A 21,166-nucleotide genomic window follows, 5' to 3' on the forward strand; every position below is an offset into this window, starting at 1 on the left:
AAATGACTGAACAATTAAAGAGAAATCAAAGAAATACTTCAAGAATACATGTAGCTACAATGCAGCATTTGCCACAGATCAGATCTGATATAAAACTTTCAGACGCTTTATAAGATACATGAAATTTATCATCACATATCAGATCCACTGACGCAACTGGTCATATTTAGACCACAGACAATACTAGTTATTATTAATATTACTACTACAAGAACAAGCACTATTTGCCTGTGTAGTAAGAAATGCCCAACTGATTTACCTTCACCCCTTCGCCTTCTCATCTGTTATAAAGGTACAACATTAAGATTTGACATCAGTGAGGATCAGGTATTTTATTTATTAAATAAAGTTTTTGGAGATACAATGATTTCCTCACACATTTTAGACTTATAATCAATCAGCGGTGCAAAGCATTTTTATGTGCAACTAACAATTACTTAATATATTAAAAACAAAGATCCCAAGACTTACCAAGCGGGAAAGCGCCGGCAGACAGGCACAATGAACAAAACACACAAACACACACACAGAATTACTAGCTTTCGCACTTTCCTGACGAAGCAACCATCGGTTGGTAAGTCTTGGAATCTTTGTTTTTAATATATTTTTCCCACGTGGAAGTTTCTTTCTATTTTATTTATAACAATTACTTAAAGAATATAAGCCAAATTTTCCACAAATACTGTGGTAGCAAAAAGTCACACAGATTGTTTGACTACTATGTAACACTAGTGAGATAACACTTCTAAAAATTAAGTACTACAGTCAGAGACCTGTTACATCCACATTCCATTTTCAGGTCTCAATGCAATATGAGGTGATATCTCTCCACTCCCAACTCAGTTTTCGTCTTCCGACATTTCTCCCTCAGCATCAGCATCGCCAACAGCTACACTGCTCTTGCCTCCTCCTTCTCCCAGGGCACGCAGCCTCAATCGCAGCTCACGCAACTGTTCATTCTTGCTCGCAAGCATACGCTTCATGTTAGTGTAAGCTGTCGTCTCACTGAATTTGCTTTCCAGTTCCTGCAAAGACACAAAAATTTCCATTTCAGAGTTTGCATCGATGCAAGACAAGCTGTGTTATGCAGTCTGGTGAATATAAAACTCTTCCGTAGTGACATACTGTTATAATGAACTCAGTACAGTTTCCTACTGATCTTGTATGTAAAACATTGCAATCAGGAGACAGCATTACACCACATCTCCAGGATGTACCTCACAAATGAGGTACCTGGCTTTGGGACACATGGGTAGTGAAATACCCAACAACAGATTTATATATGAGCTGCAGATACATGCTTCAAATGAAATATTTGAATCTATGTAATGTTTAGTATGTTGACGTATATTTACAATAATATTTCTTTCTGAGACACACATTAATAACTAGTGAACATTATTTGAAGTAATTCAATGACCTGCAGAAGACAAAGTTCATCAATTGTGAGCAAAGAAAAACTTCATGTATACATGTTACTCTTCAGTCAATATAATATCTCAAAATTGTGGAAGACAAATTATTTGTATAAGATTTGTAAAGTTATCAAATAGAAGTTTCTGAAAAAAAACACTGCAATCATCCAAAATGTAAATATTTAAAACATTCGTAAGCTTTAATGTGATTTTAGAGAAACTTTATATACAAACCAACAGTACTTTGATATAGGAATGTGTGTAAATGGCAGAAACAAAATTGATTATTTAATTTTTTCACAATTTGTGTATTCTTTATCTAATTGCTAAAATAGGATAACACTGGAAAATGTTGTACAGGAAAATTTTCTCTTTGTCAAGGATCATAATTACAGATGTATTATTTGTTTATGGAGAATACGTCAATTTGTAAATACTGAATTTTTCTTTATAATTTTATAAAAGTGTCTGGTCTGAGGCCAAGGCATTTGTAAAAGATTATCAGTCAGTTTGTGGTGGGCTTGTTTGGAACAAAAAATGTATCAATCAGCAGCAGTTTATTTGAAATTTTGATGCTATTTTGAAATGAGTCAAGACAAAATGACACGATATGAAAAAAGGCGTTTCTTTGTGAAGTTTTGAGTAACAAACTGGACGTTAAGCAATGGCTGAACTTTCCCAACAAATATTCTTTAAGATTCTCCTGTCACAGCATTATATGCATATCCAGCTGTTTTAAAGCAGTTGCACTGTTACAGCTGCATAATTGGCTGTAAATTGGAGGATATATTAGACAGCATAAATCTCACTGTCCGTGAAGCAGGTATATAAGGAAGCTGACAGGCAGTTTGTCTGTTGGAGTGCTGGACAGCACTAAGCTCGGTAGTGCCCGATGTACATAAGTCACCTACAGTTTAGCTAGCTGCTCTCACAACAATGTAGTCACTACGTGTCACGATATAGGTTAGTGCTAATCTTCACCATGTCTCAAACGACTCCAGTAGTTTACATCACAGTTCAAGAAATCATGGGTTCTGCTCAATGTTCGATCTTTCATCAGCCTCACAGTGTAGTGACTTCTGTCAATGCTGTTTCTGTCATATGTCTTAAAGAGTTATTAATGTGCTATAGATTTTAATAATAAAAATAACTGTAAAATCTAACTGAAATGTGAGATGTTTATATTTTCCCACCTCCGCGTTGCAAATGTTTTGAGTGAAATGCCCAGTCGATGCGCTGTTGTTTTCACATCAATTCTACCAACATTGAGAGTTGTTTAGTGCTCGGGGTTTTGTAAAATTCCTGGATTCATGTCTCGTCGCTGTGCAGCCTATGAAAAGGATTAGGAAGACTCCCAAATAAATTCCAAAGTACAGTGCAGTTTTAATACCAATATATTTCTAGGACTCTGGTGTCCAATCCTGGTGAACTGTACCGGTTACATCACATGTACCCAAAATTGACATCAAATGACACAGAGTTCACAACAATCAACAAACGAGTGTTCCTACAATACATTTGCTCGCAACCCTAGCCAAAAAACGAGTGCTCCAAGGCGCCTGCGTGACCTCTATTTATACTTTTGTTAACAATTACCTACAATGAAAATTACAATTTTATGTAAAATCACAATTAAAAGTTAAACCGAATATGAGCTAAACATTGCAAAAAATTTACAATCTCAGTGCTGAACAAGGTGAACCTATTTTCAATTTAGTTACTAGTTAATATACCATTTTCTGATTAATTGTGTTACAGGTAACAATTACAATTCTAAATTTGTTTATAACAAATCAACTAGTGCCTGAATTTTAGTGCTAACATATATAGGAGATTCAATTAACGTGCTTTATATATACGTTCTATTTAAATTGTTGTAGTAATTTTATAATGATAGGTTTACTGGTACATCCTGACCATGTGCTACATTTGTTTCGACTAGTTACAGTATAAATTTCACATTTATATTATGTTTCTCACATTAGAACAATGTTAATCAGGAAAGCATCATTTTCGAATTATTATGTATACTGAAATTGTGGTTATTTTTGTATGTAATTTGGAAACAGGTCACTTTACAATTGGACAATTAGGACTGGTGTTTATCTTTAATGCTCTCCGAGGGTTTCTGATAGATAGCAATGAGATACAGTAATATTTCAAATGTCTTGTATTTTGTATGTTCCACATTCTATGAAACAACAGAAACTACTAATAAAATATCGCAACCACAATTCTGTCCAGTTCTCTAGCTTTCAATTACTGCATGAACCGATGATCTGGCGGTTTCCGGTGACTAGAGGGAGCAATGAGGTGCTCGTGTGCAAGACTGACACGTCCCCTTCATCATTGGACTTACTTGGAGTCCTTTGCTGATCTTCTTCTCAGGATAGCCGGCTGCGACGATCTGCCCAACTTCCTCTCCGAAGATATGATGCTGTTTGGAGGAATTTTCTCTACTTTTAAAATGATTGTGTACACTCAGGATACTTTTAAATCAACCCTACTATATTTCACTTTCACAAACAGAACACCATATAACAGTTTCACATCAATGAATCATATTTCATAAATCCAGTGAGTCCCGGTCCATTAGAAACTATTGATTACTTTTACAATAAATACAGTTCCAAAAATCTCTCAAGGTTCTCACAAGTCCACCATCCACAACACTAGAGAGTCAGTAAGTAAGTAAGTAAAAGTAAGTGTCTTTTCTTTTCTTTTCTTTTACACAATTCAACTGTTCACAATAATCACTGATGTAACACCGTGACAGAGTAAGGCGCGCTTGCTCCTAGTGCTGGTCATGTAACTTCCGTGACAAACAAGGCAACCACTTGCCCGCACTGATCAACTGTTCACCTTGTCGCATTCTTTTGACACACGTTCACCCTGGACACACAGAAAACCATTTTTCACACTTGTACGTAACATGTTGGGAGTTCGAGACGGTGGAAAGTGGAGAGTCTCTAGAATTTGCGCCGAAATTGTCGAGAGACTAACCTCCCCTTAGCTTGAACACTCGATATTTTATACGTATTCAATATGTACATTGACACTGTACTTAATAACAATCCACTTCTCTAAGATATTCAGCTACTCCATAATTCTAGATATATATGTATTTTTCATAAATCGTTGAACTTCACAGGATAAGCTCCCTCTTTAAATTCCAGTCGTAAATTCCAGATATGGACCCTTAAACATTTTATCCTTTAGCTTTAATCCTTTATGCTACTCCTTCCTTTTTTGTATGGACTAGTACGGTCCTACACCTCTTTCTGTGGTCTGGAGGAACCCTAGACAAAATTTATGAGCCTGTTCTTTACAACATCCATAAATCTTAATAACGCTAGAGGCATTATGAATTCAAATTTACCAGAATAATTCCTACCAAATATGTGATTTCTATCACTATACTGTCCTTTTCCCCTTAGGAATAGTATTTATCCCTTACCTATGGGTTGAATCTATGGGTAACCTTTCTCCTGCCGTTCTGGTAGGTACGCCCCTTTATTCTTCCTATATCCTATGGTACAGGTCAATCCCCTTCTTGCTGCCCCTGCCCACACAACATAGGTAAGCCTCTCATTGGTCTGCCTATCTGCCTTTCTTCTTCTTCTTCTTCTTCTTCTTTTTTTCATGAAAAGCTGTGTGTGCTGCCTCTTTATCCTTTGTGAGTAGGCCCCGTGGTTCATCGCCCTAGTATAAATCTTCATGTCTACTGTCACTAAATATTATCCGGTAAAATTAAAAATCTACTTCAATCTCCAATATTGCTCATTAATACTTCATTTCATATCCTAGAGTCCTTCTTGACTTTTCAACCTCTCTACCATGCCTCTATATATTATTCATTACTTATTATATATACTTAGGTTATCAAAGGGTGTATCATCTTTACTTGTGTTATCAGAGAGTCCCACTATCCAACAAGCTGTCAAGTCATTCTTACTTATATATTTATTTATTTGGAATTAGTCAATATAGAACCATCACCTATAGTACCACGTGCTCATGTTTTACCATGTGCACGTACTTCCCCGTACAACACTTGATGGTTCTTACAAGCTCTCAAACTGTTCTTTTCTTGTTTGTTTCTTTGTGTGTATGGCGATGTGTGTTCATGCAGCCTGATTCTTTGGCCAACTTATTTGAAATAAATTGTAGGTTATAGGAAACCACGGAGAATGAGAAGGACTTCAGTGATAGAAGTGTATGCATATGGAAGAGGGAAAGATGGATCGGTACTCAGATGAGAAGTAAGAAAGGAAAAAAATAGAAATGGTTGCTAAGATCGAAGAAGTGATAGAAGATAGCCCCAAAGACAGGAAAACCCTTCCCATCCCTCTTCCCCAGGACCCCTACTTTGCCGGTACTTGATTGAGAAGCTGAAGGTGGTATGATATTTAACATCTCCTACAGAACAGACATTCAAAGAAAGATCTTAGCAACTCTGATGGAACGGCAAATAGTGAAGAATCAGATACACTTGTCTGCACGGGTCGTCTGAAAGGTGTGGTGTGTGTGTGTGTAGTGTTAGTCATGTTTGTACCTACACTACCCACCCTTTCCAAAAGTGATACAAACCCTCTCATTTATTTTACATCTCACAAAAGGTATAAAATTATTCTATAAAAATAGAAAATGATACACTATGATAGCATAATTGTTTAGTCTTTCAGTTATTACTATTTTTCATACACACACAAAGTACTTTGTTCAGTTTTTGACATCTAGATATTACTTTGCTTGAATAGTACCATGATATTACCTTTATACTAGTACTATTTTCTATTTGTTTCATTCCATATTTAGAGATCACTGTTCATTCATGATTCTCTTAAATTAGCCACTATCTTGTAGTCATATTCGGTCACTTAAATACTAACATGATAGGATAGTTTAAGAGGTTATGAATAGATTACGGAATAGTTGAAGATTTGAAGGGAATTTGGTGTAGGAAAACTAATGTGGAAGTAACACCGAAAACAACTCAGAAACCAATGGTCGTCACTCCGCCCATTAACATAGAATGTTAATGTCCCTGGGGAATACGTGGCCCCACCTGGATCCCATGGATCTGATATTAACTTCACTTGAGCAAGTGCGGACCAGTAATTCTCGTTAAATTTTGTGTGAAAGTTTCCCCACGGCAAAATAATCACCACTTTACTAGGTAACACAATCTCAGGTAAAGTTGTTCTGTTTTCAACTTTGTCATGGACAAGTTTGAATTCTTCATACATAACCTTGTCAGTATCTTTAGGTTTCGAGAAAGCAACAATCACAATGTTTCCGGATATTATACTCTTGGCAACTTCTCGATCTATAATTAGTGTAAAAGGTTCAGCCAGACTACTTACATATATGTCGAAGTTGACTATTTTTTCCCAGACGTCCATCCTTCATTATTTACATGCGGACTGACAAAACGTGTACTAACAACTCATATATTAACCTCAGGCATTTGCAATTGAATAATCGACCGTGTACGAACACCTGGAATTTTCGATTAACTAATCGACATTACTTCCTTAGTTCGATCTGTGCTCTCTTTCAAGATATTCATTTCCTGTCTAATGGCATTACTTAATTCATTCTTTAAATCTAATCGCAAATTGTCCACATTATCATTTAATACATAAAACTTAAAATCTAAAGCTTCACCCTGTGCTTCTAACTTAAAGTAGCACTTATCTCATTTCTCAAAGAGGCAATCAGAGCAGTTGAAGTTACACTCTGTACTTCTAACTTTTCACTTAAAGTATCACTCTGTTCTTCTAACTTAGCATCTAATCTAGAATTTAGTTCTTGTCTTAAAGAAGCTGAATCTGCCCTCTGTTCTTGTCTCTGGTTATCTAATTTAAGGTTTAGTGCTTTAATTAAATTCGCTTCCTCATTCCAGTCTGGCATTTCCTTTGTTAGAGTCATTGCCATGTCCGGCTCTGAAGTTTCCCAACTTTCTGAATATTATCCATTTCTCTATTTTTCTTCAACCTAGTAATCATCTAGCCTATAATACAATATTGTGTACAATAACTACACCCACAGTTTATTGTCCCACAGTTCTTTCAACTTTACCAAACAGTTATTGGAGTTCACTCACCCGTCGCAGAAGTCTAGGCTGTGTCAGTGAGCAGGTGTAGAATCGACACCGGCGAACATCACGGGCGCCAGCAGCATCAAATGGTGGTTGCGACATTGGCGTTGGCGAGTGGATGCGAAGTCAGCAACGGTGAATGGCAGTTGCTGATGGCGACGGCAGCTGGTTACCACGTTGGCGTCGTTGGCAGTATATTGTGTCAACATCGGGGGGGGGGGGGGGGGGGGGGTGCTGGTTACTGTGTCAGCGTCGGCTGGTTACTGTGTCAGCGTCGGCTGGTTGCTGCGTATACGTCGGCAGTGCCGACATAAGTCTGAGGACTGCTTACTTCCCCACACCAAATCTTCTTAGTCGAACTATTCTCTGGCTTCCTTTGTTCAGTGCTTATTAACTTTTTTCACCCTTTTTTTTCTTTTAGGCAGAAGCCAATTCTGCGTAAGAGTTTCTTTGTCTTGTTACTTTCAGTTGCTATGGCAACTCAATATCTTCTTATCTCAATTTGTGTCATAAAATTCCTCTTTTTCGAGTCCTGATCACATCAGTCGCAACATTCTGGTGGTTTCCGGCGACTAGAGGAAGCAATGAGGTGCTGGTGTGCAAGACTCACACGTCTCCTTCATCATTGGACTTACTTGGAGGTGCTTTGACGATCCTCTTCTCAGGATAGCCGGCTGCGATGATCTGCCTAGCTTCTTCTCCAAAGATATGATGCTGCTTGGAGGAATTTTTTCTACTCTTAAAATGATTGTGTCCACTCAGGATACTTCTAAATCAACCATACTATGTTTCACTTCTACAAACACAACAGCATATAACAGTTTCATATCAATGAATCATATTTCATAAATCCAATGACTTCCAGTCTGTCAGAAACTATTGATTACTTTTACAATAAATATAGTTCCAAAAATCTCTCATGGTTCTCACAAGTCCACCATCCGTAACTCTAGAGAGTCAGTAAGTACGTAAAAGCAAGCGTCTTTTCTTTTCTTTTACACAATTTCACTGTTCACAATAATGACTGATGTAGCACTGTCACAGAGGAAGGCGCGCTTGCTCCTAGCGCTGGTCGTGTAACTTCTGTGACAAGCGAGGCAACCGCTTGCCCGCACCGATCAACCGTTCACCTTGTGGCATTCTCTTGACACACGTCCACCCTGAGCACACAGAAAACCGGTGCGAAGTAGACACTCTCCCATTTCTCATGCTCGTATGTAAAATATCGGGTGTTCGAGATGGTGGAAAGAAAGCGAAGGGTCTCTATAATTTGCGCCGAAATTCTCGAGGCACTACAATGACATTTGTTGGTACTATCTCCATGATGGGTTTAGTCACTTTAATTTATTCCCCTGATCTTAGTCTGCTCAATATGATATATTTCGTTTGTTAGGCATTTAATCCTCTATTAATTTTCATCTGAATGTTATCCTGTTCTTTGCAAGCTAAAAAAAATGGAAGTAACATTGACACCCGTCATTCAGACACATGGAAAGGAATTAAATACTCAATTGCAACCCACTTCGTAAATGATTACAGTTATTTGCAAACAAAATGTTGTTTTGTATTCATTCTAGTAATACTTTTTGAGCACACCGTTCATCATCTTTCCCTGTTACCTTTACTTAAAAATCAACATAAATGTTTCTATATCCACCACTGTATAGGAACTCTTGTAAGATGGTACTGTTCAGTGTTATTTTCTCATGTCTTTCACGAAACTGTCAAATTTTAAGCAGTCTTAGCTTCTTGTGAGGGTTTGCAGTTTCTTGTGTATCCATAGCACTCACACAGTGTGAGTCAGATATCACATGACTGACTGAGGAAGCTTGGTACTGAATGAAGTACCCTGGTATATTGGTAAATATCGGGCCCATATGATTGTAGGTACTGTTTACTTAGTACTGTTGTCATCTATGTAGAGACCTAAAAATTTCGCACTTGTTACTTGTTCAAGACTGTTGTCATTGATTTTTAATCCTATCAAATTTTGTTTGGGTCTGTTATTTTTGAAACAGATAAAATTAGTTTTCTTGTAATTTGGTACTAATCTGTTGTTGCAGAACCAAGTATCAAGATAACAAAGAATCCCTTCAGTGTTTAGAGCACATTCTTCTAAGTTTGCACCCTTTATCACAATATTGGTATCATCAGCATAGAGGATGGCCTTATTTTGGATGCCACTGGGGAGATCATTTACATAAATCAAAACGAGTAGTGGCCCAAGCACGCTTCCTTGTGGTACACCATGTGTAATTTTGTGTGTGTCAGAGTAAAATGTATTTCCTTTTTAATCAGATATTTCCACTTTCTGATATCTATTTGTCAAATATGAACTCAATAAGTCAAGTGCCGTGCCTCTGATCCCATAGAATTCTAATTTCTGCAGAAGCAATTCATGATTTACTAGATCATATGCTTTGGATAGGTCACAGAATATCCCTATTGTAGTTTCTTCCCTGTCAAAAGCATCTAGCACATAGTCAATAAGTTCCTTTGTAGCAGTAGTGGTGGACTTGTTTTTCTGGTAACCGTGTTGACTTCTGGATAATATTTTGTATGTTGTGAAGAACTTCATCAACCTGTTGTGCAGAATACGTTCAAAAATTTTTGCTATTATTGGTAAAATACTCACAGGCCTGTAGTTTTCTGGTTCTTTCGCATCACCCTTTTTATATAGTGGTATTAATCTTGCTATTTTCAGGCTTTCTGGAAACACCCCCTCTGCCATTGATTCGTTGAATAATTTAGCAAGTGGCTTAGCTATAAAGGTAGAAGACAGTTTCACCAGCATATTTGAGATCCCGTAAACATCCTGTGTCTTAGTGTTTTTCAGGTTGTTTATGACTCTAATTACTTCTGTTTCACTCGTAGGAAACAGGTAGATTGAATTACTTAATGATTGATTATTCAGCTTTAACCCATTTAAAGCATTATTTGCTGAAGTTCTGATATTGTCTGTCATATGCTTGCAGATATTTACAAAGTAGTTATTAAAGACATTTGCTATAGCATCTGGGCTTTTTATTAAGGTGTTATTCCATCTAATTTCTTTGGGACAGTCCTTTTTATTCCTTCTATGACCTGTTTCTTCATTTAAGATTTGCCATGCTGTCCTAGCCTTATTTTCTGAAAGGCTGATGGCATTCTCAATAGCCTTTTTCTTGGCACATTTTATGACTTTTTGATATATTTTTTTGTACCTATCATAATACATCTTAAGATTTGAACCCTCTGTTTTGTACTTAACTAATCAATGCAGCTCTTTGAGCCTATTACTGGATACCATAATGCCCCTGCTTATCCAGTTATTTTGTTTTGTTTTACTAAAGACACATTTGTTTTTGTAGGGGAAAGCCTCATTGATGTATTCACAGTACTTTGTTATAAAAATACTAGCATTGTTTTCATTGCTTTTATCTAGTAGTTCAGTCCAACCTTCCTTAGCCAGATTGGTGGTAAACTTATTTATGTTTTCTTTGTGTATTGGCTGGTACTTAATATTATACTTTCTGTCCTTTAGGTTTTGATTTATGGTAATTATTTGTTCAGTATGGTCAGATAAATTGTTTTCAGCAATGTTTACAGTATAATTCTCTGATTGAATATTTGTGACAATGTAGTCAATTGAAGTGGCACTGTTAGCAGAGACTCTAGTCGGATCTATGATTGTGTTGTGCTTGTTGAAAGATGTGAATATTGATTGGAGTTCTTGTTTATGTTTAGAATCCTTGAGGTAATCAATGTTGAAGTCCCCACAAAGTATTAGTTTGCATTTAGACTTAATAACCTTGCTTCAATTTCAATGGCAGAGCATTCAAATTCTTTTTCAATACTTAACTTACATAAATCTGCTCTACTTTTTACCACATCCAGTAGCCCATTTTGCACATAAATGCAGCTACCTCCATTTTTATGGGTTGTCCTACTGAAATATGAAGCTACTGTATAGTTTTCTAGATTGAAAAGAGGTATTTCCTGTTCCTTAAGCCAGTGTTCGGTAACACATATGATAGATGGGTTGTTCACAGTTCTTAAAAATGCCTCTACATTTAACAGTTTATTTCTAAGTGACTGAATATTTTGATGTGTGATTATTAGTTTTACGGAAGGACTGATTTTGCCATGCTTGTCCATAAAAAATCATTGCTTCGGTTACTCACTTTCCTCCTCCTGCTGGACTCACGTGTTGCAGATGACACTTTCTTGCCAGCTGGTGTTGTCGAGTCCACAGTTGCTGTTGTTTTAGTTGAGGGGTAACTCTGATAAAATATTACTTTGCACAATTCTATTCCATTATGTCCTATGGAATTGAGCTTTGGGGGAGTGCATCAAATATGAAAAAGATCCTTATTATACAAAAAAAGGCAATCCGCATAATGACAAGACAAAAGTGGCGAGCCACTTGCAAACCAAAATTTAAAGAACTAAATATCCTAACGGTAGTAAATGTCTACATCTACAGAATTCTAATACTCACTAAAAAACACATTAATCTCTACCAAACGAACGAACAGGTACACCAATATGAAACCCGGAATTGCTGGAAACTAAGGGCAATTCAGCATCGGACCAGCCGATATGAGAAAGGGACTACATACATAGGAATGCGCCTCTATAACTGTCTACCAAATGTCATCACAAAAGCAGAGAGCATAAATGAATTTAAAAAAGGTATTAAACCAATACTGACAGAAAACCCATTCTATACTATACAGGAATACTTTGATTACAGCAAAAGTATGAATAAATAAGGTATGATAATAAACTCGTATAATTGTAGACTATCATGATTACTAACTTAGGTGATTTTAACATGTGTTATTATTAACTTCTTATAATATTGTTAATTTGAAGCTGTATAAGTAAACCCTTTTCATTCAATAAAGGGATATTTCGACTACAGCAAAAGTATGAATAAATAATGTATGATTATAAACTTGTATAATTGTAGACTATTATGATTATTAACCTATGGGATTTTAACATGTATCATTATCACTTTTTATAATAGTATCAATTTGAAGATGTATATGTGAAATTGTAATGTATTCTCAACTTCAATGTAAAACATGACAATGCCTATATGAAAAGATACAACATGTATCAAATGTATTACATCAAATGGCTGCTGCATAAATAAAGCACCCTACACACATTTGTCAGTAGCATCTGGGTTAAAAGTGCAAAATTCTTAAGTTCCTCCATGTATCCACATTGGCTCAAAAAGATTGGCAGAGTCCTCAAAACGTTCAGAAAACTATCCTGGTAACTCTTTCAAAGCCACAATGAATTCTTCAAACCTCACGATTCCCTTAATGCCAGTGAGCTTAGGGAAATGGGGGGGGTAGAAGATGTTTTTTTTGTCAGAATCTGTCCCTTTCACTATGCTATTTTCTTTTTAAATGCATCCCCCATCAAATCAGAAAGAAGTTGTTTCTCAACTCTCAACTCACTGTGTCTTACTGTGGGCACTAGCCAATCAAGTCCACTTAAAATGCAAGGTCTGCAATCCATTCTGGATTTTCTAATTTCCATATGTGCTTTCATTTTTTGTTCATAAATTCAACAATAGTGGTTTTTAAATTAAAAAAATCATTCCAGTGGTGCCGCTTGACTTAACAAACATAATTTGTGGTAATAAAGTTTCCATACTGTAAGGTTCAATTCCATCAAAAAACTGTTGCAACTGGATATATATTGGTATTCAGCTGTCCACCGAACCTACACAATATACTTGTCCACCCTTACACAACTCCTGCTCCCAATCCCTTACGTAATGGCTCATAGCCCTTTAATAGACATAGATGCAAATCTGTGCTTTATACTGATGATACAACTTTCATCAATTCAGGGAAGGACATAAATAAACTGAAGGAGCAAAGTAAAGATTTTCTCAGATTATCCAATATGTGGTTCGAAGCCAATGAGTTAGCTATTAACTATGAAAAGACTGTAAATATATCCTTCAGCTTATCCAATGCTGATATTAAGTACACTTCTACTAAACTTCTTGGCATATATTTAGATACAAAATTAGCCTGGCAGAGTCACATAGACAACATATCTCGAAAGCTTTCGCAAGTGATCTATCTACTGAAAAAATTACGCACCTGTGTTTCTGAAAGCCTGCTGATTAATTCCTATTATGCATTCTTTCATTGCCATATTAGCTATGGTATTCTAATACGGGGTAATTCTCCATGGTCCAGGAAAATTTTTATTTGGCAGAAGAAAGCCATCAGGAGCATCTCTGGGATTACCAAAAATAACATATCCTGTAGGTCATACTTCAAAGAATTACAGATAATGACAGTCCCTTCTCTTTTTATATACAGCTGCCTTTTGTACATAAAAGAAAACCTTAACAGTTACAACCTTATTAACAAAGAGATAGAGGGGCTGGCCAGTACTTACCTCAGCTCAGTACAGCCGATAGAAACACAAAAAACAACCGAAAATTTAAGCTCCTAGCTTTCGGAATAAATGTTCCTTCATCAGGGAGGAGAGAGGGGAAAGAAAGGGAAGAAGGGAAAGTGGATTTAGTTACTCACAACCCAGGTTATGAAGCAACAGGGAAAGGAAAACAGGGAAGGTAGCAAGGATGGAGGCATGGTTGTCAGAGGGCCCTCTGACAACCATGCCTCCATCCTTGCTACCTTCCCTGTTTTCCTTTCCCTGTTGCTTCATAACCTGGGTTGTGAGTAACTAAATCCACTTTCCCTTCTTCCCTTTCTTTCCCCTCTCTCCTCCCTGATGAAGGAACATTTATTCCGAAAGCTAGGAGCTTAAATTTTCGGTTGTTTTTTGTGTTTCTATCGGCTGTACTGAGCTGAGGTAAGTACTGGCCAGCCCCTCTATCTCTTTGTTAGTAATTGTTTCACATCTTTATATGAGATTTTCCATTAATTAGTCAGTTACAACCTTAGGCAGTCCATTCATATTCATAACACTCGTCAAACATTTAAGATAAACATACCAACAACTTGACTCAAGAAAATGTAAGACAGTTATGAATACATGGGAATAAGGCTTTTCAGCACATTACCTGTGCAGGCACATTATGTCTTTCTTAATATATTTAAATGTAAGACTAAAAAATGGCTGAAAGACAAAGCTTTTTAGTGTTAAAGAATCTGAAAATTCTTCAAAAATAGATCTAACTTACGAAACAACTTGCAACTCTGTTTGTACCTCTTCCTAAGCTTTTTTTGGTCTCTGTAGTTCCACACTTAACTGTTGAACATGTGGAGAAATCCTTACACATGAAACGTATTCTTTTATTATGCACATTCTTTAAAATGCACACTTTAGTTACGTGGGATATCTTTATGTATCAAATGTATTCCTTTATTATGTATGTTCTTTTAAAATGTATACTTTAGCTTTGTGTGATACCTCACTGTACATTACTCATGATGACATTGATTGCATGTAAATGCTTAAAGATGGATAAATAAATAAATAAATAGATGCAAGACCTTTCCCATACATCCTCCCACCACCACCTACTTCAGTTGGGTCAATAACATCACCTGTCCCATCAAAGAAAGGGCTACCTGTGAAATCAGTCATGTGATTTACAAGCCAAGCTGCAACCACTGTGCTGCATTCTATGTAGGCATGACAACCAAAAAGCTGTCTGTCCACACAAATGGCCACTGATAAAACTGTGGCAAAGAAACAAGTGAACCACCCTGTTGCTGAACACCCTGCCAAACATGATATTCTTCATTTCAATGACTGCTTCACAGCCTGTGCCATATGGATCCTTCCCACCAACACCAGCTTTTCTGAATTGCGCAGATGGGAACTTTCCCTGCAATACATCCTACATTCCCATAACCCTCTTGACCTCAACCTTTGTTAGTCACGGCTCTCATCCATCCAGCCCCTTCCCTGTTCCCATTCCAGCAGTGCACACCGTCATTCCGCCATACCCAGTTTTTTTATTTCTCTCCATTTCCGCTACTTCCTTCATCCCTCTCCCCACCTCTCCCCTGCCCTCAGTGTAACCTGCAGCACTTCGCTGTCCATCAACCCCACCAAACTATCCCTCCCCCTCCCTGCTCCAGCCTCCTCTATATCCCCACCCAGTCGCCATTCCCATCATGCACTTGTACTGCTGCTCACAATGTGGTTTCAGTTGCCTGGGACTGCAGTTGTGTGTATAAATTGTGTGTGTGTGAGGGAAACATTCCACGTGGGAAAAATATATATATAAAAAACAAAGATGCTGTAATTTACCAAACAAGAAAGTCCTGGTAGATAGACACAATAAAAAACACACAAACACACACACAAATTTCAAGCTTTTGCAACCCAAGGTTGCTTCATCAGGAAAGAGGGAATGAGAGGGAAAGATGAAAGGATTTGGGTTTTAAGGGAGAGGGTAAGGAGTCATTCAAATCCCGGGAGCGGTAAGACTTACCTTACGGGGAAAAAAGGACAGGTATAGACACACACACACACACACACACACACACACACACACACACACACACACACACACACACACACACATCCCTTTGCATTTACATATGTCTGCCTGTGTCTGTATATGTGCGGATGGATGTGTGTGTGTGTGTGTGTGTGTGTGTGTGTGTGTGTGTGTGTGTGTGTGTGTGTGTGTGTGTGTGTGTGTGTGCGAGTGTATACCTGTCCTTTTTTCCCCCTAAGGTAAGTCTTTCCGCTCCCGGGATTGGAATGACTCCTTACGCTATCCCTTAAAACTCCCATCCTTTCATCTTTCCCTCTCCTTCCTTCTTTCCTGATGAAGCAACCTTGGGTTGCAAAAGCTTGAAATTTGTGTGTCTGTTTGTGTGTTTTTTTATTGTGTCTATCTACCAGGACTTTCTTGTTTGGTAAGTTACAGCATCTTTGGTGACGAAGGCCTTAATGGTCGAAATCTATAATTGTGAGAATCTTTTTGATTTGTCTATCTGTGACTCAGCATCTCTGCTACATGGTTAGTAGCAACTTTCCTTCTCATAATATTGAAAATATACTAATGTGTTCAACTAAAGAAAATTCGATGTTCATACAATTTCATCACATGCTCCATGCAAGCAAATGAAGCACAAAGTGCTTCTTAATGTACAGAACAGTGAATCCCATCCATGAATCACTGTAAGTTTTTTGGTTTTTCATCATCAACTAAATCTTTAAATTATTTCTGGATGATGTTGTAATGTTGTTCCACAGCAAATCTGTAGTACCTGTCAATTAGGTATTAAGAATTCTCTTCTGTCATTCCTATTCAGTTTTAATGGCTTATCAGATCGCTAGACTCTCTCTTTTCGCGCAAAAAGCTGCTGGACTTGTGAACTTCATTTATACCATGAACAAACAACAAAGGGTAAAAAGTGCTGCCAGCACAATTCTGTTGAAATGCAGAATGTCATACCGATGAGAAACTGCCACTCTGCAATGCTAAATGAAATGTTGCTCTATTCAAGACTCCCTTGCAGGTAGAACTCAACAGGTCACTGTTAAGAGAATGAAATCAGCAGATGCAACTACATTTTTGAGGGTAAATGTAGCATATCGTGCATACGGAGGGAAAGAAATCCACTACTGTACAACTACACTGTTAATGACAAATTTTTGGAAACTGTAACTACCATAAAATATCTAGGAGTAACTATCCAGAGCAACTTCAAGTGAAATGGCCACATAAAACAAATAGTAGGAAAGGCAAATGCCAGACTGAGATTCTTGGGAAGAGGTTTAAGGAAATGTAAGTCATCCACAAAAGAAGTGGCTTAAAATGCAATTGTTCGAACAATTCTTGATCATTGTTTATCAATATGGGGCCTGTACCACGTATGACTGACAGAAGAGATAGAAAAGATCCAATGAAGAATGATGCATTTTGTCACAGGATCATTTGGTCGGCACAAGAGCTTGACAAACTCCAGTGGTACATGCTGCAAAACAGGTGTTTGTGCATCATGGAAAGGTTTACTATTGAAATTTCAAAAGAGTACTTTCTTAAAAGTGTTGGATAACACATTTCTTCATCTCACACATCTCATGAAATCACCACAATGGAAAAATTCAAGGAATTAGAGCCAATACAGAGACTTACTGGCAATCATTCTTCCCATGCACCATTCTTGAGTGGAACAGGTAAGGGAGAATCATTCAGCAGCACCAGAAGTATCCCATGCCATACACTGTCAGATGACTTGTCGGCTAGATGTAGATGTAGATGTAGATGCTTGTATACAGTTTTGCATGTCATGGCTGAACCCAAGTAAAAGCTTATTAACTTCAAGTGCTCCAAATAGGCCAAATGTTTCCCATTTGTTCTGTTTTGTCTTGTACTCATTCTCAATGATCACTTACAGTCAAGCATGTTCCTAACATTAAGCTTCAAATGATTTAGCCACACACTGCTTGACCTCACCCCAAATGGTCACATTCATCTTGACAATCTTTTACCACAATAGTTTGCCATTATACCTTATTTTGTTTGTTCTCACAGCCTTTACAATTATAACCATATAACTTTTATACTTCAGTATTGTGTAGTTTTGTTACATGCTATGTTTTGTATTACGCATCTTACAAATAACAACTTAACACGTTTGGCACACAACACATGTAACGTGTTGATAGAAGAACATTTTGAAAAACCTGAGCAAGCTTTCAGTGATAATTATGAACACCACCTCACATCATGCTTGCAGTGACATCCAGAAAATTTTCTCAATTGTTTAGATTATTTGTAATTGTGCAACATGTGTGTGACCGACTGCAAATCTTATTGGTGTTATTTGTCTATAATACTTCATTGCGGTATCTTAATGTGTTGTCGTCGCTATAGCAACACCAGCCGCCACCACTGCCCTCCCAACTACCTGCAAAGATGGTGGCAATAGTCAGTAAGTAGACAACTTGTTTGTTTTTTGGTGTACACACAACTATCGACAGCACGAGCATGTAGCATGTCGTGCAAAAGCCAGCAATTCTGCTCTCCGACACTGTCCTGTGTCAATCACAAAGTAATTTTAATTGGAGTATTGTCACCAATAATTTATTATTGTGTTCCCAATGCTCTCCTGTAAATGTAGTGACACTCCCATAAAGAACATGCAACTGTGACTGACTGACCAAACGAATGCCTGCCTGCACCCAGTGTGGGCTTCCATTCGCACTGCATTTCTGTTCTCTCCCTTCTATTTCTTCTCTCTCTCTCTCCCTTCCCTCTTCCCATCATCTCATCCATTTACATCCCACCCACTTCATTCATGGAAAGTTGCACCTGTTGGGCAGCACTGGCAAGAGTGGAGGTGGGTGGGTGGATGGGTGGGGGAGGGAAAGGGATGAGAAGCAAGAGAGACATAGGGGACAGCATGTATGTGTGTACGCTTGTTGTTGTTGTTGTTGTTGTTGTAGGTATAGTTTGGAAGCATGTGGATCAAGACCATTCTGACAACTTGGCAAGACACGCCAGCCATGGGAACATGCACAGAGGGAGCACAAAAAGTGACTGGAAAAACAAGATGGTTTCAGAATTAACCATGAGAACCTGTGAGTTCCCCTACCCCTACTCCTCATGTCCCTGTCTTCTGCCTCCGAGAAGCAACCTTACCTGTGTCTGTAATTGTAAATGCATGCTGTTGCAAAAGCGATATTTCTACAGTGTCATTTCATCTGAGTGGCTTCATAAAAAAGGACCACTACCCAACTGACATCTGTTGCTAAAATGGTCTATGTGACAAAGTGGGATCAGTTCACACAGCTACCTTCTATACAGTTTTCTCGTGTTCAGAAGCGGAGCTCTTGTCACTACTTCACCCCTGCGCCACAGGATCTCGAAGGTCGTCATATAGGTGCTGAAACAACTCTACTATCTGATCGAAAACTTCCAATTCTTCCCAATTCCTGCCATCTGAGGGATGGAGTGAGATGCAACGGTGGAGAAAGTGAGCAGAAAAGGTGCAGGGGCAAAGGTATTTAAATAGCTCCTCCAGCCAGTTCTTTTTCTCTGAATCTTGAGCTTCTCCCTGCATATTGTGTGTTCGAACCACTTACAGGAGAGCAGTCGGCATCTTCAACATCTGCTGATACTTCGACACGTAAACATCCCATCACTTTTGTGGCACAAATGACATGAGAAATCACTGTGCAGGACTACTGGTGACAGTAACTATTTTCAATAAATCTTCCTTTTCATTAAACGTTTTTACAAAATTATTAAATTGGCTAACTGTAGAAAAAATTGGTGAAAAGTAATTTTACATGGGAATGGGCAGCAACTTCGCTTTTGTCGCAAAATCACCTTGGTACACTCTCGTGATGAAATGCACACAAACAAAGTTTATTATTGGCAGTACAGAACAATGAGATATTTATGCAGAAAATTGATGTGAGATTACAGACAAAAATGTGCTAGAAGTGGTTTTAGGTTTTCTATGCATCTATTTGTTTTTATTATGTTTTGAGTAAATTTCACCAATGAAGCAATGTCACTATTAAAAATGACAAAGGAAGAGAGAAAGATAAATGTGCCAGACCTATAAACAGGTCAGGTTTCACAAGCACCAGTGCAGAAGTAACAGACTTACCTGTCAGCAGGCAGCAGAGTGAGTGAAACAGTGCTGTGTGCTTTGTTTTCTAAAGCAAGTACCACGTGCCAAATAGAAAGTTCTCGAGTGTGGCAATGGCTACTGTAGAAAGGCACATGTCCCTGCGATGGTCGTGCATTTTTGTAACAAAGGAATTCCCGTCACCTTCTCCGCCAGTGTCAGTCTCGACTTCATAGCCTCGAGTTCCTCCCTCGTGTCCGCCAGCTGGTGCTCAACATCGGTTCTCACAGTTTCACTGTCTGACAGACTGAGAGATAGCTGTGAGATCTGCTCCTCCAGCTAAAATTGGAAATACCAGTGATACTTAACACAAACACCAGAGTTTAAAGTCACTGTATAAACAACTTTAGTGCAAAAACACTACTTACAAAATACAGTAGGATCTTGACAATTTGGCAACCCTCAGACCATGAGTACTACTTGCACTTATCCAGTTTTTTTGAAATAAAAACCACTCTTTTTGATATACCCATTTTTGACATTCAGTGTATTACCAGTATTGATCCACTCACACAGATGATATATGAAGGGCTTATTTCAATAGTGGTACAAGCCCATTTTTGTTCATATTGAAATACAAAGTCCTAAACATTAATGAGTGCTGAAAAATCTGCAGTTGAGATACCAGAAATATTCAAGCATATGGCTTCTTGCTAGAGATGAACCTTTCTTTCTGTTTGTTTGGCTCATTAATTTCAGAAGCATTATAGACAGAATAGTGGAGGTAATGGACATGTACCGCTATTGAAATAAGCCCTTCATATGAGGGTAATCCAACAGTAGAGTTTCCTATTATTTTAGAGAAAAGTTAATTTTCTATAATATTTATGTTATATTAAAGAGTGAATATTTATCTACTTTTCTATATTATTGTCATTTTAGACAATGTATTTTTGTAGACGATGTGACACTTTCTGTATGTCCATGTCATACCAGTTTGCCACTACATCCTTGAGGAAGCACTGAACCTCATCTTTCACTTCACTGTTGGAGCTGAACTGCCTTCCAGCCAAATGTTCCTTAAACTTAGGGATAAGGTGGTAGTCGTTGGG

The 21,166-nt window shown here is 37.8% G+C and overlaps 1 protein-coding gene across 5 annotated transcripts in view; it reads right to left on the reverse strand.

Annotated features, from left to right (window-relative positions):
• Positions 1-317: 317 nt before the first annotated feature.
• LOC126293638 (leucine zipper transcription factor-like protein 1) overlaps positions 318-21,166 on the reverse strand; it is a 50,705-nt gene continuing 29,856 nt past the window's right edge. For 2 of the 5 annotated variants that reach the window (XM_049986913.1, XM_049986914.1), the window contains 2 exons: positions 20,259-20,393; positions 318-1,025 (listed from right to left, as the gene is read on the reverse strand). In XM_049986913.1, the coding sequence (XP_049842870.1) occupies positions 840-1,025; positions 20,259-20,393 (321 nt within the window). In that variant the 3' untranslated portion in view covers positions 318-839. Of the gene's footprint in view, positions 1,026-3,902; positions 4,308-20,093; positions 20,394-21,166 lie in introns of those variants that run through there. The other 3 variants (XR_007552330.1, XR_007552329.1, XM_049986915.1) reach the window with 3 other exon arrangements.

Source organism: Schistocerca gregaria, chromosome 10 (assembly GCF_023897955.1).
Source record: "Schistocerca gregaria isolate iqSchGreg1 chromosome 10, iqSchGreg1.2, whole genome shotgun sequence".
NCBI classification, from domain to species: Eukaryota; Metazoa; Arthropoda; class Insecta; order Orthoptera; family Acrididae; genus Schistocerca; species Schistocerca gregaria.